General features: G+C 44.4%; 1 protein-coding gene across 1 annotated transcript in view; it reads left to right on the forward strand.

Moving 5' to 3' along the window:
* The window catches only part of EPHB1 (EPH receptor B1), a 445,762-nt gene that overhangs the window by 359,248 nt on the left and 65,373 nt on the right, over positions 1-21,141 (forward strand). Inside the window, exons 9-10 of the mRNA XM_010364833.2 lie at positions 351-415; positions 12,913-13,035. Of these exons, the coding sequence (XP_010363135.1) occupies positions 351-415; positions 12,913-13,035 (188 nt within the window). The remainder of the gene's footprint in view (positions 1-350; positions 416-12,912; positions 13,036-21,141) is intronic.

The raw sequence follows: 21,141 nt of genomic DNA on the forward strand, positions 1-21,141 counted from the left end.
TCCGCCATGCAGACCCCTGTAGTTGGCTCCCTCCCAAGCAGTTCTGCAATGTAGCTTAAGTGCTGATGAACATCCTCTTTGCCTCTGCCCTCTTCAGCTCTGCCCTCTAAATGGGGTCCCACAGCCCCGCTGGGCTTCTGTAAGACCTTGACTGGAAAGCAGACCCATCTGCCCACAGGGGTGAGGTGTGCTCAACCAGAGCTCTAACTGCAGCAGGAGGGCTGAAATCTCCCCAATCCTGGGAGATGCCCCGGGTGAGCCCCCATCTGGACTGGGGCCTAGATGGAGGTACCTGGAACAGAGTGGTGGGTGTGTCCTGTGGCTGAGTGAGCACCTCTTTGTATCCGCAGGAAACGGGCTTATAGCAAAGAGGCTGTGTACAGCGATAAGCTCCAGCATTACAGCACAGGCCGAGGTAAGTAGAAAGCAGACACCCAGTGTCTAACCCCCACAGGCCTCTGAGCTAATGCTCAGAGTGCTCTTTATAGCCAGACTGGCTGGTCCCGGTGGCAAGTTCCCTCTCAGCCCCCCGTGCCTTGGCCACCTTTCTGCAGGTTTCCAGGGGCAACAGGCTGCCCTCCCATCTGCCGTCTACCTGTCGTGGGTACTCACTGGATGCCTGGTGGGTAGATTATTGTCTGTGATGATAAGCCCATATAGGACATAGAATGCAGGGAAAAGATTGGGTTTAGCAAGTCAATGAATCCTCAAATCAGACTCAGTGGGAAAAGATGGAGGGCTCTCTATTAACATCTTCTGCCTTATCTTATCCAATTGAGTGGCTGGGGAATGTGTTAACCAAATTCACAGATAAGCCATAGAACATGAATGTAGGGAATTAAAAAGATAGCAGAACCCAAGAGGCCAAAGTGCTGGGATATCTCCCAAGTGTTTTCCTTTAAGCAGTATCTTTAAAAGTTTTTCTCACTCATTGTCCTCCTCCCCTCTCTTTTATAAACCTATATTTATAATATCTTTATAACTAAAATTTCTTTTCACCAATGTGCAACATAAAGTTCTCTATCAGACTCATTTTCTCATCTGTATAATGACAGCATTGCAGGACCCGAGAAAGGTCTCACTAGGTCAATTGAGCCACCTTCCTGCCTCCAGAAAACAGAATTCTCAGATCCTTACAGCAGACACATTCTGTTTCTAAATAACTCCTTTTGAATTCGACAGATGCCGTCAGAAATCTGTCCCAGCACTGTGTGCTATGCTCTGTCAAGGCTTCTTCTGTGAGCCTCATCTCCCCTCAACCCCCTTGTTGCAATGTAAGGCCAGTGCTTCCTGTTCTCTCAGCAATAAGCATGGAAAACAGACCTCCCAGGTACCTACATGCCAAACCTGCCTCCACAGCGGGGTTCTTCTGGGGGCGAACATGGACTCCCAGGCCAAAGTTCTCATGGACCAGACTGCTTCTTCTCCAAGGTTACCCAAGGTGGGAAAGTGATGCCAGGATGTTCACAGAAGCAGCTGCACCATGAAGGAGCTTATGTTCTAATGGCGGCCAGTGCTGACTCGGGCTGTACAAAGGGCACTTCGTGGATGTGGCTTTCAATCTAAGATCAAGACCCTGCCAAGGGTTTGCAGAGGCCCAAGCCCCTGGCAGCTGGGCTGCTGCCCAGGGCACTTATTGCTGGAGGGAGCTGTGGGTTCCTCACTGGCTTGAGCACCACTGCTTTCCGATATCCCAGGGCAGCCTCCACCATCAGCAGCCCAAATGGGGGGCCCCTCTAGGCCACAGGCATTTGTTCCTGCTATATTCAGAGTCCTGCTTATTCCTCTTTCTTTCTCTCCCTGGGCCACCCTAGGCCTCCATTGTCACTGATTTCAGAGGGATCAACCCTACTGTGTTCTCTTTCTTTTCCTATGACCTGACTGTGTGCCTTGCTGCGTAATCTACAGGATGCTTCTATTTATATTGGCCTGTACATTAGCCCTTCCAGGCAGGGCCTTACCTTCCTCAGCTGGGTAACAGGGACTTTGCTTGTACCTGTGATTCTCAAATGATGGTGTACCCACCAGGGTGCCTCAGTATTTCCTCAAGGGCGACCTTCATCTCCCTGCTTCCCTGCCTCTGCCTCAGGATCCTGACATTGCTTCCCTGACTCTTGCTCAGGGCTGACTCCTTTTCATCATGAGCCACTGTAAGGTCCATTTCAGATCTGGTATCCTGTGAATGCTGTGGATGAAACATTTAGAGGTGGTCATGTCAGCCTGAAAGCGGAGCCAGGACCATAAAGATACAACATTAGGTTCAAAAGGAAGACTCTCACTTCGAAGTCTAGAGATAGCCAAAGATGCCTTAGGATGCCTTAGGTGAGAGCTCCCTTTCCAAAAGCGTGCAAGCCAAATCTTGGCTTCACCCCTTGAGTGGGGTACAGAGGGTCTCCAAACAGTGAGCGGGGTGGAACTTTTTGCCCTTTCAGCTGCTGCAACCTGAGATCTGCCTGTTCTCCTGCTCTCGAGGAGTAGCTATGCCAGGCCATCACATGGTGCCCATGTGCACAAAAGCGTGCTTCCAAAATGCTCACAGCCACCTTTTGGGGGACTCTGTCACCTCTCAGACCAACAGAGGAAGATTTTACTGGTTCCTGAGATCCGTAGAAAAACCAGTCCTCAGTCTGCTGTAATTGTGGCCTTGCTGGAACAAGAGAGGACAGCTGAAGGAACATTGTTAGCCAGCTGCATAGTCGCCATTCCTGGGACTCAGGATGGATGCAGGGTTTTTTGTGGGTCTGGGTTCACTCCCTTGGCTTCCTTAGAAGTCTGTCCTCTTTTTAATTTGGTTTGCCTTTTATAAATCTTGTCCTTTCCCTCTATTCATAACTATTCTCTTTTGATCCAACCCTGGGCAGCTGGCTCCTCTTTGCACCCAAGTTCTCTGAACTCAGTCTCTTGCGTTGAATTGCATTTGTGCATTTACTCCTGTGAATATCCATCTTCCTGACTAAAGCTATTACTGTTGGAGAATCATGGTCAAAGGAGTGTAGAGCTGGTGGATGGCTCAGCACTCATATAACAGAAGGGGAAATGGAAGGCTCTGATGGAGGGAGGGCCTGGCCAAAGAGGGGGTAGGGGTAGAAGTAATGGGTTAGGGAACTACCAGCATTGGGAGTTTTATTCTAGTAGCTCTCTTAAACTCATTGAACCTTCACAACCACTCTAAGAGAAATGAACTAATCTAGGAAGGTTAAGTGACTTATCTAGGGCACATGACTAAGTAGCAGAGGCAGACTGCACACCCTCTAAGCCTGGCTGCAGAGCCCATGCTCTTTCCACAGCCTGATTATGAGGAGCAGCTCCGGGACTAATCCCAGCTGTCCAAGTTGGTGTTTGGTGGCTCCCCACTCTGAATCCCACTGCAGGAGGCAGAAAGATTGATAATGTCTGATCAGAATGTGTGCACATAATTATACCTGGACCATCCACAGGCATGAACTTCTGGGGGATGCAGACAGCAATTTGGAGCTCTGAGATCTTCCCGACTGGGGAGTAACAGAAAACCAGCAGCTCCCCAGCTTGTTCATTAATGTCTGAGCAAGCCCCTGCCTCTCTTGCCTGCAGGCAGAGCACAGGACACTACAGAGAGGCTGGCAGCCCCTCCCCTCCCAGACCTTCCTTTCAAACTGATGCAAAGGCTGAAGAAGAAATGACAGAAATGTTTGCAAACAGAATACCTTCTCTAGCTAGTTGAGACATGGCAGATCTGGTAAACCTGAGAAGATAATGTGGCTTCTAGGGCACTGGTTTATGTTCCTCCTCAGAGCCGGGAGCCCAGTGAACAGGAATGTAAAGAGAATTCGGAATTGAGTGGAAAGAGAATAGCTGGAAAGCAGGCTGGAAGAGAAGATGTGCTGGGTGTGGTGCTGGATGCTCTTCCTCTGAGCCTATCGTGCATGTTTAAGGGTGGGAGGGTAGGGATGTGGTTTTCCGAGTCCTGGAAGAGGCAGAGAGAGTTTGTTTCATGGTTTTAGTGGGCCAGTTCTCAGTAGGTGCTGGCTGACTAACAATTGACTGGGTGGGATGATTTAGGCAGTCCAGGTGGCCACCTGGATGATCTAGGTGGGCAAGTATAAGTTTGGGAATCCCTTGAAAAAAGTTCCAGTTGATTCTACATTTCCCAAATGTATTTCCCAAATGTATACATTTGGGAAATGTAGAATCTAAAAGGTATTTACAAGGATTAGATTACTACATACTTTGTAGAGGTTGACACCTCCCTGATTTCTGAGTTGGGTGGAATGTGTGGGGGTAGGGAGAGTGGAAGATGAGAGCTTGTTAAGGGGTTTAGGGTCAAGAGCTTTCAGAAAGCGGCCCTGACAGACTCACATCTGTTTGCAGGAAACTGCAAATAACATTACAGCACTACTGTTGGTGAACTTTGGGAAAAGCACAAACAAATGGGGTATGTGCCCGAAGACTTTAGATTGACAAACACCCTAGTTTTCACATAGGGTAAGAGGGCAGAGCACAGAGATTACAGAACAGGAGTCTGAACTTGATCCCTGCCAAACATTTGGAAAGACGATTAAGCAGATGGGTTCTGGGCATTTAAACTTGAATTCAGTGATCACTGGGAACCCCCAAAGGTTCATGAAGAAAAAAGTATAAGGGCCTCATCTAATTTACCAAGGTTATACCTTTAGTAAATTCAAGAGGAATTGCAGATGGAGTGAATTTTTATTTTGGCAAAAATATTTTATGGTCTCCTAAGGGAAAGCATTTTTAAGTGGATACCGAGCTTGTCTTCCTACCAAAAGAAAGTAGGTTAGTGACTCTGTCAGCCAGGAAGGAAGTCCCTTGTGTTATTTTGGTCCTTGTCCTATTCAATCTCTTGTTTGTTTGATTTTTAAATTCGTGACTCAGGTGCAAGCATAGGGAAGCTTATCAAGTGTGTAGGTAACAGTTGGAGAGCAAAACTAACACCAGAGAAGATGAATCAAGATTCAGAACTATCCAACAGCTTTGAATGCTAATTTGAAATCTGTAAGACAAAATGTTAGCAGGATAAATCTGGAATCTAGTGTTTAGGTTAAAACGAAAATAAAGCAGTGCAAATAGGAGACCTAACTTGCTGTTTATTTGTGTGGAAAAGATGATTTAGTTGACCACATTCTTAATATCAGTGATATATAGCTGATAAAAATCCAAAGCAATGTTATTGATGCAGTATAATACTAATAACCACCAGTATTGCACACTTACTGTGTTAACCACTTTACATATATTAACTAGTTTCATCCTCCTAACAGCCCCAGGAGGTTCATTTTGCATATGAAGAAACAAAGCCTCAGAGAGAACAAGTCACCTGTTGAGAGTCTTGGAATTCATGATTTGCAAAACAAGGTTTAAAATTCAGATCTGTCTGACTCTGTGGTCTCGATTAGGGTTCAGATCAGAAAAGGTGATATATAAACAGTATCTTCTGTGTGGGAAGATACTGTGGTAAGAACCTATCTAGAGTGATGTTAGTTCTGGGATCCTATTTCAAGAAGGACATTGTCTGCAAAGTGCCTGTCCAGAAGAGAGCAACTTGCTTGTGGAGCAGTGGCAAGTTCGGATCTGCTATCAAAGAGACTTGGAAATGCCATTGTTCAGTGCTGCAGACACCCAGGCAGGGACGTGGAAGTCATCATCCAGTGCAATGGCATGGCAAAAGAAAAATGTTGTTGGCTTCATGAGATTAAATGGCACCGTCAAGTGAAATATCAAAGTAGGCCAGATTTATTAATTGTAAGTGCACTGCTTCCTCACTAGAGCTGTCCAGCAAAGAGACAGTCTGTCGTGCAGGGAGGTGTGAGTTCTCTGTTCCTATTCAAGCAGAGACTAGAGAGCTGTCAGTAAAGGATGCTAGAGAGAAGATTTCTGCTTTAGACAGGATGTGGGATGAAATTACACCCAGAAACATGTCTAGTTCCAAGATTCCACACCCAGTTTCTGGATTCTAGGTGGTGCCTGTATTTCAGAATTGCAAGGGACACAGCATCCAGCCCAGAAGAAATCACCTTGGGAACCAAAGTGCAGGTCAGGTGTGTCCCTGGAGGAAGGAGACAGACTGGCAATTTTGGCTCCCTCTTCTGGAGGGTAACCAGAGCATTAGTCAGAGAAGAGTAAATGAAGACTTATTGGGAGAGGAGGAAAGGCTCCTTGGTACTAAAAGGTGGCTGAGTTTACAGTGGGGGCTTATTAAATGGCAAATAAATTTTATGAGCTCGATTCACCCATGTGTCTGCTGTTGGCTCTAAGCCAGAGACTCAAGAAACCAGGTTAACTCTTTTGGTCCTGAGATCATCAGCTTTTGCCCTCAGCTTCCCAACAACTCCTCAGTGACCCAGAATCAGTGGGCCTTGCTGGGAAGTACCTGCCTGTCCCTGGTCATTGATACCCACAAAGCAGAGAGATGTTAAGCTTTTTTTCTGAAATACTTTCCTCAAGAGGAAGCAGCTGTGGTCTACTTTTCTTCTTTGGGAGATAGATGTTCAGCAATAACTGGTTTTTGGAGCAAATCCCAAAAATGTGGTAAAACCCCCAAACACAACGTGTCAGGAAGGTCCTCCTCCCACCCACTGCTTTTCCAGCCTGCCTTGTCTGCCCTGAGGGTCCTCTCCTGGATTCTTCCTCAAGCACTGGCTGGGCACCCATGATCCCTGCTCTCATGGAAAAAGACGACCACCCATTGTCCTGGTCTTAACCCTCAGAGGTCAGTGGGGCAAACTATTTTTAGTGCTCTTCAGCCTTCACTAGTAGGTTTACTCCAAGAAACTGCCCAGTCTCCAGCCTTTCAGCTACGACCCATGTGCCTCCCAAACCCACGACTCCAGTTCCACTCTTCTGACTCTGTTTTCAGTCCGAGTTTTCTGACTAGCTTCTAAGCACCTGCATATTTCATTTGTATATCCGAAGTCTAAAACCATATGTGCCAGCACCTCTTACAAAAGGATTTCTTTCCAAAAGTCCTTCACCTGCTTAATAGTGCCATGTGATTCTAGAAGTCTTGGCATTGACTTGGATTCATCTTGTCCCTCCCTAATTCCCCACATCTGACTGCTCATCAACTGCAGCCACTTCTTCCTTTGAAATTTGTCTTGTCTCTTCTGCTCTTCTTGTTGCAGCACTCCAGTTGAAAACTCTGTTATCTTACACCTGAATTAGCATTAAATAACAACCTCATAGCTATTTTTCCAACCTCTAGCCCCTTCCCCACACTACCTGCAAATGCTGCAGCTTGCCAGCAAAATGAGCCCCCCAATGCCCCACTTTCAGTACATCCATCCCTTGCTGATGGAACCATTGTCAGCTCTGTGTGTCCCATGACATCAATCCTAATGCCTCTATTGGTAACCAAGGCCTTTCCATGCTTCTGACTATCACTGATTCCCTCCACATTCAAGCTGGTGTCACTCTCCCCACTCACGCACTGCCAGGGCTCCATTAGCTGTGGCTCACAATACTCCAGGCTTCTCCTTTTCCAGTGCAATGCGATGTGCACTTGTTCTTTCAGGCTCAAGCTGAGTTCTGGTGTTTTCAGGATTCTGACCCTGAAGACTGGCACCCATAGCCTCTGCCTTTTCTGGTCTCTGCAGCACTTGCAACCTATTTCCAAATGTGGGCTCCTGATCCAAGACTATTCAGACTGTTCTCCAGTTATTTCATATCTTGATTGCCTAAAGAACCTTGTGAACTTTGTTTTGCTGATAGCTTCCACAGTTCTTAGCACAGTGCTGGTTTGGAGTCCTAATTACTGTTGAGGAAAAGGATGATCAACATACGGAGGCAGAAGATTGGATGAAGTCCCTGTATGTAAAGATCTCCAAACACGTAAAACCCCTTGTGCTTAAATATCTGAACCAAATTTAGGGGAGTCACAAAAATGACATCGTCTGCCTTGAATCCAGAATAAAGAACAAAAAGCCACACTTTCTCATGGGCCTGTTCAAACCTGCTGGGACACAAAAATATTAATGACTAAACACAGCCTAATGCACTACCTCTGAAACCATACTGTGGAATTCTAGGCATCCTCCACCAGCTTGGAAGTGCCAGGCTTTTCCTGGCACCTCTGGAGCCATGTGGGTATTCGTGGTCTCCACTAAGATGTCCACGGTATTGATTGTTTACTTCCTGAATGCACAGGAGGCCTGGATAGAAGCATTCACTCCTCTCCCTCCAGCTTTCAATCCCCAAATATCACCTACTGTTTAAAATGGCCCTTTCCAGCCCTCTTCTGCTCTTCCCTGAGACCCTGGCACTTGTAAAATGTGTCCCCCACTTTTCAGATACAATCTACATGTCTGCGACATCCCCAGAGACATGTCCCAGCCTTTTCACTTTTGAGAGCATCCTGATCTACTGATGTGGGTCTTTGACAATGGTCAGAAGTTTCTTCTGCTTCAAGAACTACTCCATTCCATGCAACAAGGTTCTGGACAGTGGCTAAATCATTTCTCCCCAAACCTAATATATTTAAAGGCTTGGTTCATGTTTAAGATTTGGTAATTCTCCTGAGACTATGGTCCTTTAAGGCTGTAGTTTATCTTAACTATAGCATAAGGGAATTTTTAGGTCAAAGAACTCAGATGTCTGCAAATTAGATCTTTAATCAAAATTAATAAATTAAAAGAACACAAAATTAAAGATTTTTCTCTCTTTTGAGGTACTAATAATCAGTAGGTTAATCCATACATAACATTTTTGTGCCACAGGTATGTAACCTATGATGAAAATAATTGGAAACTATAACATATAAATATGTTAACAATATTTATATTAGCAATAATGATAATATAAAGCATAGTACAGATTACTATAAAATGCTTTACATTATAGGGATATATTACATCTGATATTATTATTACTGCCACTAATAATATTTCCCCAACACTCACAAATCTGAGAACGTTTTCTGAGCCCTGTCTCTAAATGTTTGGCTGTGCCCGACTCTGTAGCTGACTTGAATTCCTTGTTCACTGTCTGATGATTCATTGCACTAAACACCATTTTCCTGATAATTAAAAACTGCTCACTGGCAAGTGGGAGCAGGAACAGGCTGATGTAGGATTTATGCAGAAACACAAAATGAGCCAAAAGACAAATGACCTGTTCTGCCTAGCTAAAGACTTTTTTTTCCCTCATCATCTTCTAAGATTTGGAAAGGCTAACTGTACTGCAAGAGAGAGGTCTAGGAAGATGTGTCATTCTGAGATGAGGTGGATGCAGGGGGAGCACTTACGTGTGGGTTGAGAGTGCTCAACAAAGTCACTCTCCCGATTTAGAGCACAGACTATGACCCCCACAGAGAAGTAACAGCAAAGCCACTTTCTCAGCCCACCCTGTCAGAACTTAGGGGAAAGTCATTGAGTTTGAACCATTTGTTAGACCAATTTTTCACTTTTTCAGTTTCCCTTCTTCAATATGACAATGCTTTCCTCAATTTCAGAGAAAATGAGTACGGAGTCTAATTGTTGCATAGATGCAGCCATTAAGATGTTCTAAACTGACATTGCATCACTACTCCAGGCAGTCTCCTTGACTTCTGATGAAAGACCTCAGTGACACCAAAGCCCATGGCCCCAGAACAGCAGCTGTGACGTCACATATGTGTGTGCACACACACGCACACACATATTTCTTAATTCTACAAGCTAGCAAAGCAGCACACCTCTCTTCGTCAGTAAAGTGCACCCATCTTCACAGTGCAGACTTTGTTCCATTTGTGTGCACTTATTTGCACCTTACTGGCCCAAAAGAATCCTGGCATCATTAAGAGATGAGCCCTTTCCCTTCTGGGAATAGCTCCTTCCTTGAACTGATTGGGGCCAATATCTGTAAAACTCATTAACTCAGAATCCTTTCCCATTCATCCTTATGTATGTCTTTACTTGCAAACCATTCATTACCGCATATTCTAGATTGTTTAATTAGTTTCCATGGAAGAGTTCCTGTAGGACAGCTTAGCATACATCGTTCAAAAGCCTTTGATCTAAAATAACAAGGTAGTTATTTTTAAAGTAACTAATATAACCCTAAGCGGCTTACAACCCCCACTGCCCACCCTCCACTTGCTTCCTCTTCCTACCTCCCCAAACACTTCCTAGAACAATTTACTGATGATATAACAAGTCTATCAGTCAGTGAGTCATCACTGTACATCAGGCACTGTGCTAGGTATGTCATCAGCAATATGTTCTTTAATCTCACAGTCACCTTGGAGGAAACCATGCTAAGAGATGTGTGCCGACTTGTCACATTACACAGGGCTAGTAAAAAGTTTGGGGGTCCTGACCTTACCTTTGGGTCCTAACATCTGGGCTCTTTACCTCCTCTCACCACAGCACACAATCTGGGAGAAGTCACAGCTTGTTGACACTGACCTGCTGTCCCTTTTGCATTCTGAGTGCATCTGTTGCTGCCAGTCGCACATCAGCTGGCTTCCACCTGCGGCATCAGTGTTGCTTTGCCTGACTGCTTTCCCTGGCCCTGGAGCCTCCCCCGCCCACGCGTACAACAGGCCAAGCAGCCCCTGACCAATTGTGTGGAAATATCACAGCTCCCTCGACCCCAAGGTGGGCCAACTCTGAAACATGTGCTAACCTAGACATTGTTTAGATGTGAATCTCAGGGGAATTAGGCCTGCTCAATGACCCACATGGTCAGTGGCTTGAGAACCCACCTCTTACAGGCTGCCTTCCTTTCTCTATCTTACTTCCTTTCTCATCTCAGGTGCTTCTTGGGATCACCACCCAGATAAGCCACTTACTTTCAAAAATCTTGCCTCTAGGGCTGCTTCTGGGGGAACCCAAGGTAAGATGGGGTGGCCTGGAGATGCTGACCGGGGTTCTCTATATGCTTCCAATCTGGTTTGTCTGTTCTTACTCTTCACTTGTTCTTTATAACAAATGAAAAAGGCCTGGCACCCCCATCTCTGTTTTTCTTTGTCCACTGTTATTAAAGCAGAAGTCTCTTCCTACGTACACACATCCCTCATATCCCATCCTAGGGACTAGAATATTCTACATAAAGGTGAGGATCTCTCAATTTGTTTTGTTCACATTTCAGTCTATATATTCCCAAGTCAGTGTCCTCCCAAAGCTTTCAAGGAGCCTTCTGGAATGATGTGAACAACCCTAAAACAAGTGACTGGGAATAACTCATCTTTCAGAAAAAAACTGTTCCTCTGGACAGGACACCCAGCCCTCCTTATCTTAAAAAATGATCCCCTCAGGCCAGGCACGGTGGCTCACGCCTGTAATCCCAGCACTTTAGGAGGCCGAGGCAGGTGGATCACGAGGTCAGGAGTTCAAGACCAGCCTGGCCAAGATAGTGAAACCCCCATCTCTACTAGAAATACAAAACTTAGCCAGGTGTGGTGGTGCACGCCTGTAATCCCAGCTATTCAAGAGGCTGAGGCAGAAGAATCGCTTGAACCCGGGAGGCGGAGGTTGCAGTGAGCCAAGATCACACCACTGCACTCCAGCCTGGGCAACAGAGAAAGACTCCGTCTCAAAAAATAAAAATAAAAATAAAAATAAAAATTCCCCTCAATGATTTGCTGTATCTTACGTCTTCATTTGGATTACACTCTAGTATTTCCATTTCTTGCCTGAATTGGTGACCAAGCAACACCAGTTTAGGGTAGCTATAGAGCCATCAGAAGATTTTTGGATGGAAAATGTCAAAACTAGAGCTGGGGGTCACCAAGGAACAAGCTTCAGTGGTGAGGGGTGGGGGACATGAAGAGGAGGGAGGTGCTAAAATGGAGCTCGTGAAACCTGAGGCCTAACCTCAGCCTTGCGCCCCAGTCCCTGCACCCTGCAGGGTGGCTTTTTTAGGCCTGCTTGCCCCTGCTGACCTGACTGTTTCTTGAATGAGACAGCAGTACCTGGCAGGGAAAGCCCCTACTCTTCCCAAGGCTGTGATACCGGACCATGTCATTTGACCTTCGAAGCCTCAGCCTTTCCACCACCCACCACCATGTAAACAATTCCTGTACTTTGCCTAATGACATATCAAACGTGTTGAAAAATTACATTGTGAATGAATGCATTTGTTTCTTGGGTTCCATTTCCTTTTTTTGTTCCCTCTTCTCTACTTTTTGAATGTTTTTTCTCTGCAGTGACAATTCTCTACTTTGTCCCCATGCACACCTATTTATCTTGCCACTGTATATATCAGTGACAAGGTCTATATTCCTTTATGTATTTCTCATTCACCATTTTATTTGTTTTTCATACTTCAGTGTGTCCGAAGGCATGAAGATTCAATCACCATTTTTCTTTCATACCACCTCATTTTTTCTATGTAGACTTTGCTCTTTTCTCTATTAGTGTTTTCTAAGTTTTTCTCTTCACATTTTCTCTTCTGGTATACCGTCTTGGCACTTCCATCTCCAGGTTTTTCTAATAGCAATTTCTTTCTTTGTAAAAGAAATCCATCCTCATCCCTCTTACAGCCCTGCACCACAGCTGTCAGTTATAACCTTAACAGTGGCCTCCATTCAGGAAAATTGTCAAGTTGATAAATATTGATATCTACCCTACCATTTTACCACCACTTTTCTGCTAATGCATTTGGTTGGCATCAATCAGCTTCCTTGCCTTCTGTAAGTGCCCAGTGTGGGAACTGGTCCTGATCTGTCACTTATAACTAATCTGCTCCACATTTCATCAAAAGCTCAAAAAAAAGAAGCAAATATGGAGGAGAAGTAGAGGACAGAGAATCAGTCTAGAATGACCCAGAAGGAAGGGAGATGGGGAGGCCCAGCAAGAGGAGGAGAGGCAGAGAAAGGTTGCAGCCTGGTGTGTAAGAGAGCTCCTCCCAGGAATGCCCTTAGTGTTGGGGACATCAGCAGTGCTGAATGACAGCTGTGTCCTCTTTGGGATGTTAACCCTGCTTATCTCCTCCAACAAGGCTCCCCAGGGATGAAGATCTACATTGACCCCTTCACTTATGAGGATCCCAACGAAGCTGTCCGGGAGTTCGCCAAGGAGATTGATGTATCTTTTGTGAAAATTGAAGAGGTCATCGGAGCAGGTATGGCTCTTCCCTGTCTTATTTCTGTTCTCCTGGTGTCCAAACATCTTCTTTCTACCACCTAGATGGTCTCTTTCAGTATGAAAGACCCCATTAGGAGGAGAGCTTCTATCTTCTTTCTTCTCAGAAGATGAGTCTGAACTATCTACGTGTGTATCTAGGACAGAGAGAAAACATCACTTGGGATCTTTGGGGACCTTGACCATGGTGGCCAGGCTTGTCTGTTGTTGCAGAAAAGTCAGCTGCAGTTTTATAGATTCAGAAATAACTTTCTGGAAATGGACCACCAAATGCAGATAAGGAGAGAGACAGAAGGTACTTAGTTGAAAAGGCTTTGAAAGAAATCTACATTTTTAGTATTCCACTTACTAACAATGATATCTCAATGGCTTAAAGTCAAGATATCTTGCCATACTGTAAGTTCTCCATTTCCTATGTACATGAATTTGAAGACAGACCATGATAAGTAGAAGAGAGACCACTGTTTCCAGAAGAAAGTCAACCTATAGCCTTCTTTTTTTTTTTTTTTTTTTTTTTTTACAAAAAGTCTACGGTATAGCTGGTAACAACACAAGACAAATTTCACTCTCAAGAAATGTGTTTGCCCTCATCCACCTTCCTGCACTGGAATAGAAACCCAGCCCAGCGTGAAACTCACTGCCTGAGATGCTCTCAGGAAATCATACCTAAGACTGATCTAGAATTTTCATCTTCCTTTAGTGGGCTAGTAGTTGAGTCAATTTGGTAACGGACCTAGCCTTATTAATGTAAATCAGATAAAACATCTCAAAATATCATTAAAAGAAATCTCATTCCTGTGTCTTATAAACCTTCTTAAAAGATGTGTTAAATTTGTTTATTTTCTTCTATAACATTCTTCGCCTTTTCTTCCTCTTCAATTCTTGTTAGCCATGGTCCAAGCTCTCTTCACTAATATGCTGTCATCTTTTTTAGGTTCTTGGATCTAGAAGTGCTTTATTCATATCATTATTGGGAAAGCCATGGAATTGCCTCTCTCAATAATATTTTAACTCAATAAAATATGTTTAGTCAAAGTCTTACAGCTACTTCATATATTGTCTTTAGGGGGAATGTCACCATCCTTCTGTTCACTGCTCTCTTAATGCACTCAGGGGTCAAAAAGCCATCTGTGAAATTGGAAGTCACATTTGAGATTCTGCCCCATTAGGCTGCCATCTTCTTTCTCTGGTTTCCCTCTTGAATAACTTCGTCCTCACACTTCTTTCAGCATATGTGTGGTGGGTGCTGGGAAATGACACACCACCTACTCCTGCTAACCCTTCAGGAGTTTCAGTTGGGTCATCAGACTCAGATCCACATGAGTTTATACATATTTCCCATTGACTTTTACATTAAGAATGTTACTGAGCCACGACTTTCACTTCTGTGCAAATAATTTTCTCTTCCCATTTAGATGCTGACATATTTAAGGATCATGCCTTGGAAGGCTGAGTACCAGATAAATTGGATAACTCTTAAGGGCTCAGATTTCTCCAGTAAACATCAAAGAGTGTTGGGGGGAGCGGGCTTTCAGTCCTGCACTCTGTTTGCTTGCGTTATTAATTGTTGTTATGGCTTGTGGTAATGGTGTTAGTGACTTTAATGTTGTTATTTATGTCATGTGCTTAGAGCGATGTGTTCTGGACTGTATTTCATCCCAGAGAGCACACATCAGCCCCACCCCCGCCTGCCTTTGTCAGAGGAGGAGTAAAGAGCCTTCTCACTTTATGACCCTACTGGATAGTTACAATTTGGGGTGAGCTCACAAGTTGCTGGATGCCCGTAAAAGGATAATTGATAGTTCTGCCCCATCCTTCACCTCCATTTGTGTGTAGCATTTGCCAGTACTGCCATGTTTGTGCATTCTGCTCAGAGAAGGTTCAGTCCTCTCCATGACTCACGTGGTATTGGGGAGAAATTATGCATTTAGTAGTTTCTATGATGCCCAGTAGCATGGCATAAAGACCTCTTCCCAGTTACTGCTCACCACTCTCTAGGAGAGACCCATCTCCTTGTAATTCAGAATATCCCAGAGTGAATCCCTGTGGATATTAACTTCTGTGCATAAATTTATGCAATTTTAACAGAATACACTCCTGCAGGGAACCCATTTTTTTCCAGGTCCTTTTCTCCTCTGTCATCATTCTCATTTCCCTCATACCCTGCCCCACTGAGGCTGACTCTTCAGTGCTAAAAGAGCTGGCGTGGAGGTCAAATTGTTTCAAAAGTAAGGAATATGTTAAGGTAAGATTTATGCCATGTAACTGGCAATGTTTCTCTTAGTCACTTGAAATATTTGAAGCAGGGCGAAACTTGGGTTGCAAAATGGCAACAAAACATAAAAAGAAGAACCAGAAGTTCTTTATTCTTCCTTTATTTTTTTCTCTCCCTCCCTCCTTCCTCTCTCCCTCCTCTTCTTCCCTCAGGCTTTTACTGAATACTTCTTATTTGCTGGATGTGGAGTTCCAGAGGCGAATAAACAGACTCACAGGTCTGGCAGATTTAGTGGGAAAAAATCAGGCCAGTAACGGTTAATTATTCCACACCATCCACACAGGCATGTATTATGCAAAGTGTAGGGCCAGCACAGAGCAGCATCCAGCTTGCTGTTCTAGGAGGGGCTGGGCATGTCAGGAAGGCTCTGCAAAGAATGACCTCTGGCCTGAGTCTTCAAGGATAAACACTAGTAGAAAAAGTAAGTTTTCATGAGGCATGTGAGAGAATGAGATAGTGACAGAGAGGAAAACTAAATGATTTAAGAAGGAAAATGAATATGACCTCCCAGCAGTGGACATGCTCTGCTGGACAGCCTGCAGTAGCTTGCAAGAGCCAATTATGCACATCTGTTTCTAGCCCCATGTTCAGAGACATCATTTTGGTAGCTTGACATCACCGTAGTAGAAGTATTTACGCCGTGGGAACGGGCAAATGCTACAGATCCTGAGCCTGCCCTCTATTTGTTCCTTCCTTCCTTCCTTCCTTCCTTCCTTCCTTCCTTCCTTCCTTCCTTCCTTCCTTCCTTCCTTCCTCCCTCCCTCCCTATCTCCCTCCTTCCCACCCTTCCTTTCCTCCCTCCCTCCCTCCCTCCCTTCTTCCTTCCTTCCTGGAGAGCTGGTAGTTGAACACTTATAAGTACACCCCCACCCTCCAGACTGTGTAAAGTTATTTCAAAGAGGTTGCAGAAGAACCACCCTGCACCTGCTAAATATAGAGCCAGAGGAGAAGGCTATGTTTGTTGCAGGAGGGATTAAGTTTAGAGTTCAGAAATAACTTTATTCAGTAAACATTGTTTCTGTGTATGTGACTCGGCGGGGGGCGGGGGATGCTGGAAAAATACACTCAATGTCTAACAAGTCCTGCCATGCAGGGGTTAGTGTCTAAAGCACAGACATTCAATGCCACTCAGTGAGAGGAAGGCAGTTATTGAGAGCTCAGAGGAGGGCCCTGAGAATGTGTAGCCCTGGAGATGGGAGAGAAGGTTTGATGGCAGGAGAGGACTCAGGGAAGAGAGAACAAAGTGGCCCCTGAGGCTGTGAAGGCTTTGGATGGACTGACATTATATGTCACATCCTGAGAACAAGGGGAAGGAAAGTTGCTGGGGAGGGATTTCCTGTGGTTAAGTATTGAACACTAAATCTGGAGAATCAGGCCAAGATCTAGAGATCCAGAGGCTGCTATATGAATTTTATCCCATAGAAAATAGGTTTCATAGCAGGGTGGGTGAAAGGACCAATGTTCTAGTGAGCCAAATCCTATAAATGCTCTGCTTGGATTGGACTAGAAGAGGGGGATGGGAAAGAATGGGTAAAACCTTGGAGGTTATGGGGTTTTGTTTAGATGGTACGGAGAGGCTTTGAGATGGTTGATGCTAGGATCGAGGCTACATTTAAGTGACTAAACTTATCCAAACTGGGGTATACCCAAATGAATGTGATGAATGGAGTGACCAGTGGGCTTGGTGCTTGGAGCTGATGGGGAGTGGTAGCATGGAGGCTGTGATCAGAAATGAGGGGCCTCAGGTTAAGGGAGAGGAAGGCTGCCTGGCACCCAGGGTGTGGGGAGTGGCAGTTGTGCATGTGAGTGAAGACCCATGGAGGACAATTAAGAAACTGTGAGGCTGAAGAGTTGCGTCAACTGCCAAAGTTTCTCCTAAAGTTGTTGCAAATGTTGATCAAAGAAATAAAAATATAATAATTGCGAGCCAGGTGTGATGCCACACAAGAAGACAATAATAAATCATTAATTATTAAGTAATCATTTGTTTAATGTCCATCTTTCCTCACAAGGCTCAAAGTTCCGTGGGAGCAAAGGAATGTATGTGTTTTGTTGGTCTGTTACCTACCTAGTGCATGGCACTTAAGTGCTCAATTAAATATTTGTTATATATGGCAAATGAAAATAGGTTCTTGGTGGGAGAACATGGCAGTGTTAAAAATCTGGAGAACTAGATAGTGTTTAGGAGAATGAAGAGAGACTGGAGAGGTGGCATGAGATCATGAATCATCTGATGCTCTGAAAGTGGCCCAGTGGAGTGAAGGAAAGCTGACCCTTCCTCTTCTCACTGCAGATAATGAGAGTAATTGAAGTATCTTTACAGAGGGCAGCAGGTTACCTTGGTATGTTCAGAGAATATTAGCTTATTGTTACCATGAGTCTGACTATCAGGTGTCATCTCATAGGTCAACTCCAATGTATTGGTTAATTCTGGTCAGTTTGATCAGTAGACTTGCCCAGAACATGAGTCAGGGCCCTACAGCTTGAATGGCACTCCTGGGTTGTGGAGTGTGAAACCCGTGTAACTGTATGCAACAGCCTAAGCATGACTACGTAGGTAAAGGTGTCACCAGAAGTTGTTGCCAGAGGAAGACATGCCATTTGTATTTTCATTAATAAATACATTCTCCTCTGACTCTAGCAGCTATTGATTCAACATTTCCAGGAATGGATGATTGTCTGGAAGAAGGAAGCCTGCAGTGAAAGGGCTGTGTGAGAATAGTTGGGATGAGGGAATGTGTGATATGTATGGATGGGGATGGAGTCATCTGTGAGGCCAACAAAGGCCTGGGTTTCCTTGGGGATGATTTGGCAGAAAGGTCACTAGCAAGTTTGACAGTCCTGGGGTCCTTCAGAGTGCAGATAGGCAGCATGAGGGTAGCTCCACATTGAATAGGAGTTACGGCAAGAAGCATTTCTAGGAGAGGAAATCATAGACATGTCTTCAGGAACATAGTCAAAGTAGCTAGCATCTCTTGAACACTCACCGTGTGTCTGACAATACTCTACATCCTTCACAAGCATTATCTCATTTAACTCTCTTATTGCTCTGTGAGTTAGAGCATATGTATGTGTACACATGTATATTTTCTTGTAACTAGTAAGGAAATCAACATTCAGAGGATAGCTTGCCGAGGTTGTGCTGCCAGTTAAGTTTATGGTAGAGCTAGAATTTAAACCCAGCTAGAGCTGATCTAGATCCGGAGAATGTAACCCTCACATGAATATAACCCTTGGGCTGTTGCATATAGTTACAGAGTGGCTAACTGCCACTCATTGCTGTGGAAAAGAGCGGCTCAGTATACAGAGGCATTGCTTCTGATGGCAGTTTGGAATACCCATTGCTTCTGTCTAGCAGTTTGGAATACTCAAGCCTCTTTGTTGGGAATTGTGATACTGTCCTAGAATTCATTGTTACTCTATTGTGATGCTACAAAGACTGTCCCACATGCCCTGGAGAAAGCATGATCCTCATAGAATACCCTGGTCCTGTCTTCTGGTTCTCTTCCTCTGAGTGTGATCAATTATCAGCATTAGGAAGTACAACAAGGACTGAGATATTTAGCATCTTTAATCATAAGTGCTTGTTTATGAAAATAAGCTAATTACATATAAAATATAGATATATGTATGTGTGTGAAGATATATACACACATATGTGATATATAGGTATGCAGTTGTCTAACAACTATAAAAACTTACAAGAAAAGAGACAACCATTTTTGCTCACTCCCTGGATATTAGGTATTGTGAATACCATGGCTGTCAAGCAGGTTCCATCTCATGTGCCAACTCAGTGGTCTGGTGATGAGTATCTGAGGAACTCTGGTGAAAGGCTGATGATGGTTGTGATCAACTAATAATGTCTGTCCTCTGTGCAGGGTCAGGAAGTGGTGGAGTGTGTACCATGGTTCTGCTCTCCCTGGTTTAGCCATACCTCATTTATCTTGCACAGGCTAGTGTGTCAAAACTTGCTTGAAATCACGCTTTAAAACCTAGTTTAAATGTATTCTTTAAAAATTCCATTTCTGGTGTAAGCTTGAATTAGTAACTAGTAGCTCCGCTTTCCTTTTTTTTCCCCCAAGGCAGTTTTTGACTTCAGAATGCTGCTTTTTTTAAAAAAGTGCAATTCTGTGTAGATTTGAGCTGTGCACAACCAGCAGCTACTGCTTGAAATATCTGCTGGTAGGTGAATGTTTTGTTTTCAAAAATTGAGAGTTCTTTTCTTCTGATTTTACATATAATAGTTGAGGCATTTGATGCTGCTGAACCACTTTTTCTCACTTCCTCATTTTGTCAAGGAAGGTAGGAAAGAAGAAGAATTGGCAAGGAGCTGAAACTTGTAGGGAATAATTTCAGCAGCTGTCTGGGAGGAAACGCATAGGAATTGGTTAAATTACCCTCAACTGACAGCCTTGAGGGCCAGGTTCTCAAACAGATGAAGCAGGCATTAGAATCACTTGGAGGCTGCTAAAACCCGGGTCACAGGCCCCACCTACTGAGCTTCTGATGCTGTGGGTCTAGGTGGGTTTTGGAAAAGTGCATTTTCTAACAAGTTCCTAGGTGATACTGATGCTACTGGTCAAGAACCACAGTTTGAGAACCACTGCTGAGCACATCGGCCACTAGACTGGCCTACAGCTGGATCTGGGTCCTAACCAAATAGATGTTTGGCTATAGGAGAGGACCCAATGTCAGCCACAAAGATATGTGCCAATCAAAGTCCAGTCGGACCAAAATTAGGCTGACCGCATTTACTGTCAGTAAAGAATCTGTGTGAAAAGAATCAGCCACAACCACTCCCCAGCACAATCGTTTCCTTGAAGTGTCTGTCTTAAATATAATGTTAATTCTTGAATTGCTAGAAATATTTTCTAGGTATTATGAATTTTTATTAAAAATGAAAACGTTATGGCCATGATTTGGAGCTCATGTAAAAGGAAGCTCTTTAGAGTTCAGATGATGGCGAATCGAAGTAGCACAGACATCAAGTCCTGGCCCTAATTGCAGGAAAATTATCAAAAAGCAAAAATAGTTTCTTGTAGATACTATATTAAACTGAAGTCAAAGATCACAGGCAACAGCAATTTCTTAGATTATAAGTGACACACGGTCTTGATTTCCTGTTTGTTATTAATAATAGTAATACGCCCATTGACTCCCACCTTTCTATAAGGCTGTAGGCTGTGGTGTGCTCAAGGGCCAGAAGCCCAGACTTTAGTATCCTAGGCTTATCTGAAGACACCCTCCGTGCTCAGGCACCTGGCAGGGAAACTTCACCATGTCCCCTGGCAGAAAGCTCTGATGTGTCTTAGATCAGTCACCATAAGTCTCAAAAGGCTGCCGAAACCTACTTTTCCTCTCTTTTCTCTTCCAGTGAGATCCCCCACTCTGCACTCTCCCTCCCAACTACCTACTTCTGTTATGTCTTTTTAAAACAGGCCTGGCCTGGTGGCTCATGCCTGTAATCCCAGCACTTTGGGAGGCTGAGGCAGGCAGATCACCCGAGGTCCGGAGTTCGAGACCAGCCTGGTCAACATGGAGAAACCCTGTCTCTACTAAAAATACAAAAATTAGGAGTGGTGGCACAAGCCTGTAATCCCAGCTACTTGGGAGGCTGAGGCAGGAGAATCACTTGAACCCGGGAAGTGGAGGTGGCAGTGAGCCGAGATCACATCACTGTACTCCAGCCTCAGCAACAGAGCGAGACTGTCTAAAAAATAAATAAATAAATAAAGGCCAGGCATGATGGTTCACACCTGTAATCCCAGGATTTTGGGGGCCTGAGGTGGGCAGATCACAAGGTCAGGA

Source organism: Rhinopithecus roxellana, chromosome 1 (assembly GCF_007565055.1).
Source record: "Rhinopithecus roxellana isolate Shanxi Qingling chromosome 1, ASM756505v1, whole genome shotgun sequence".
In the NCBI taxonomy this organism is placed as follows: domain Eukaryota; kingdom Metazoa; phylum Chordata; class Mammalia; order Primates; family Cercopithecidae; genus Rhinopithecus; species Rhinopithecus roxellana.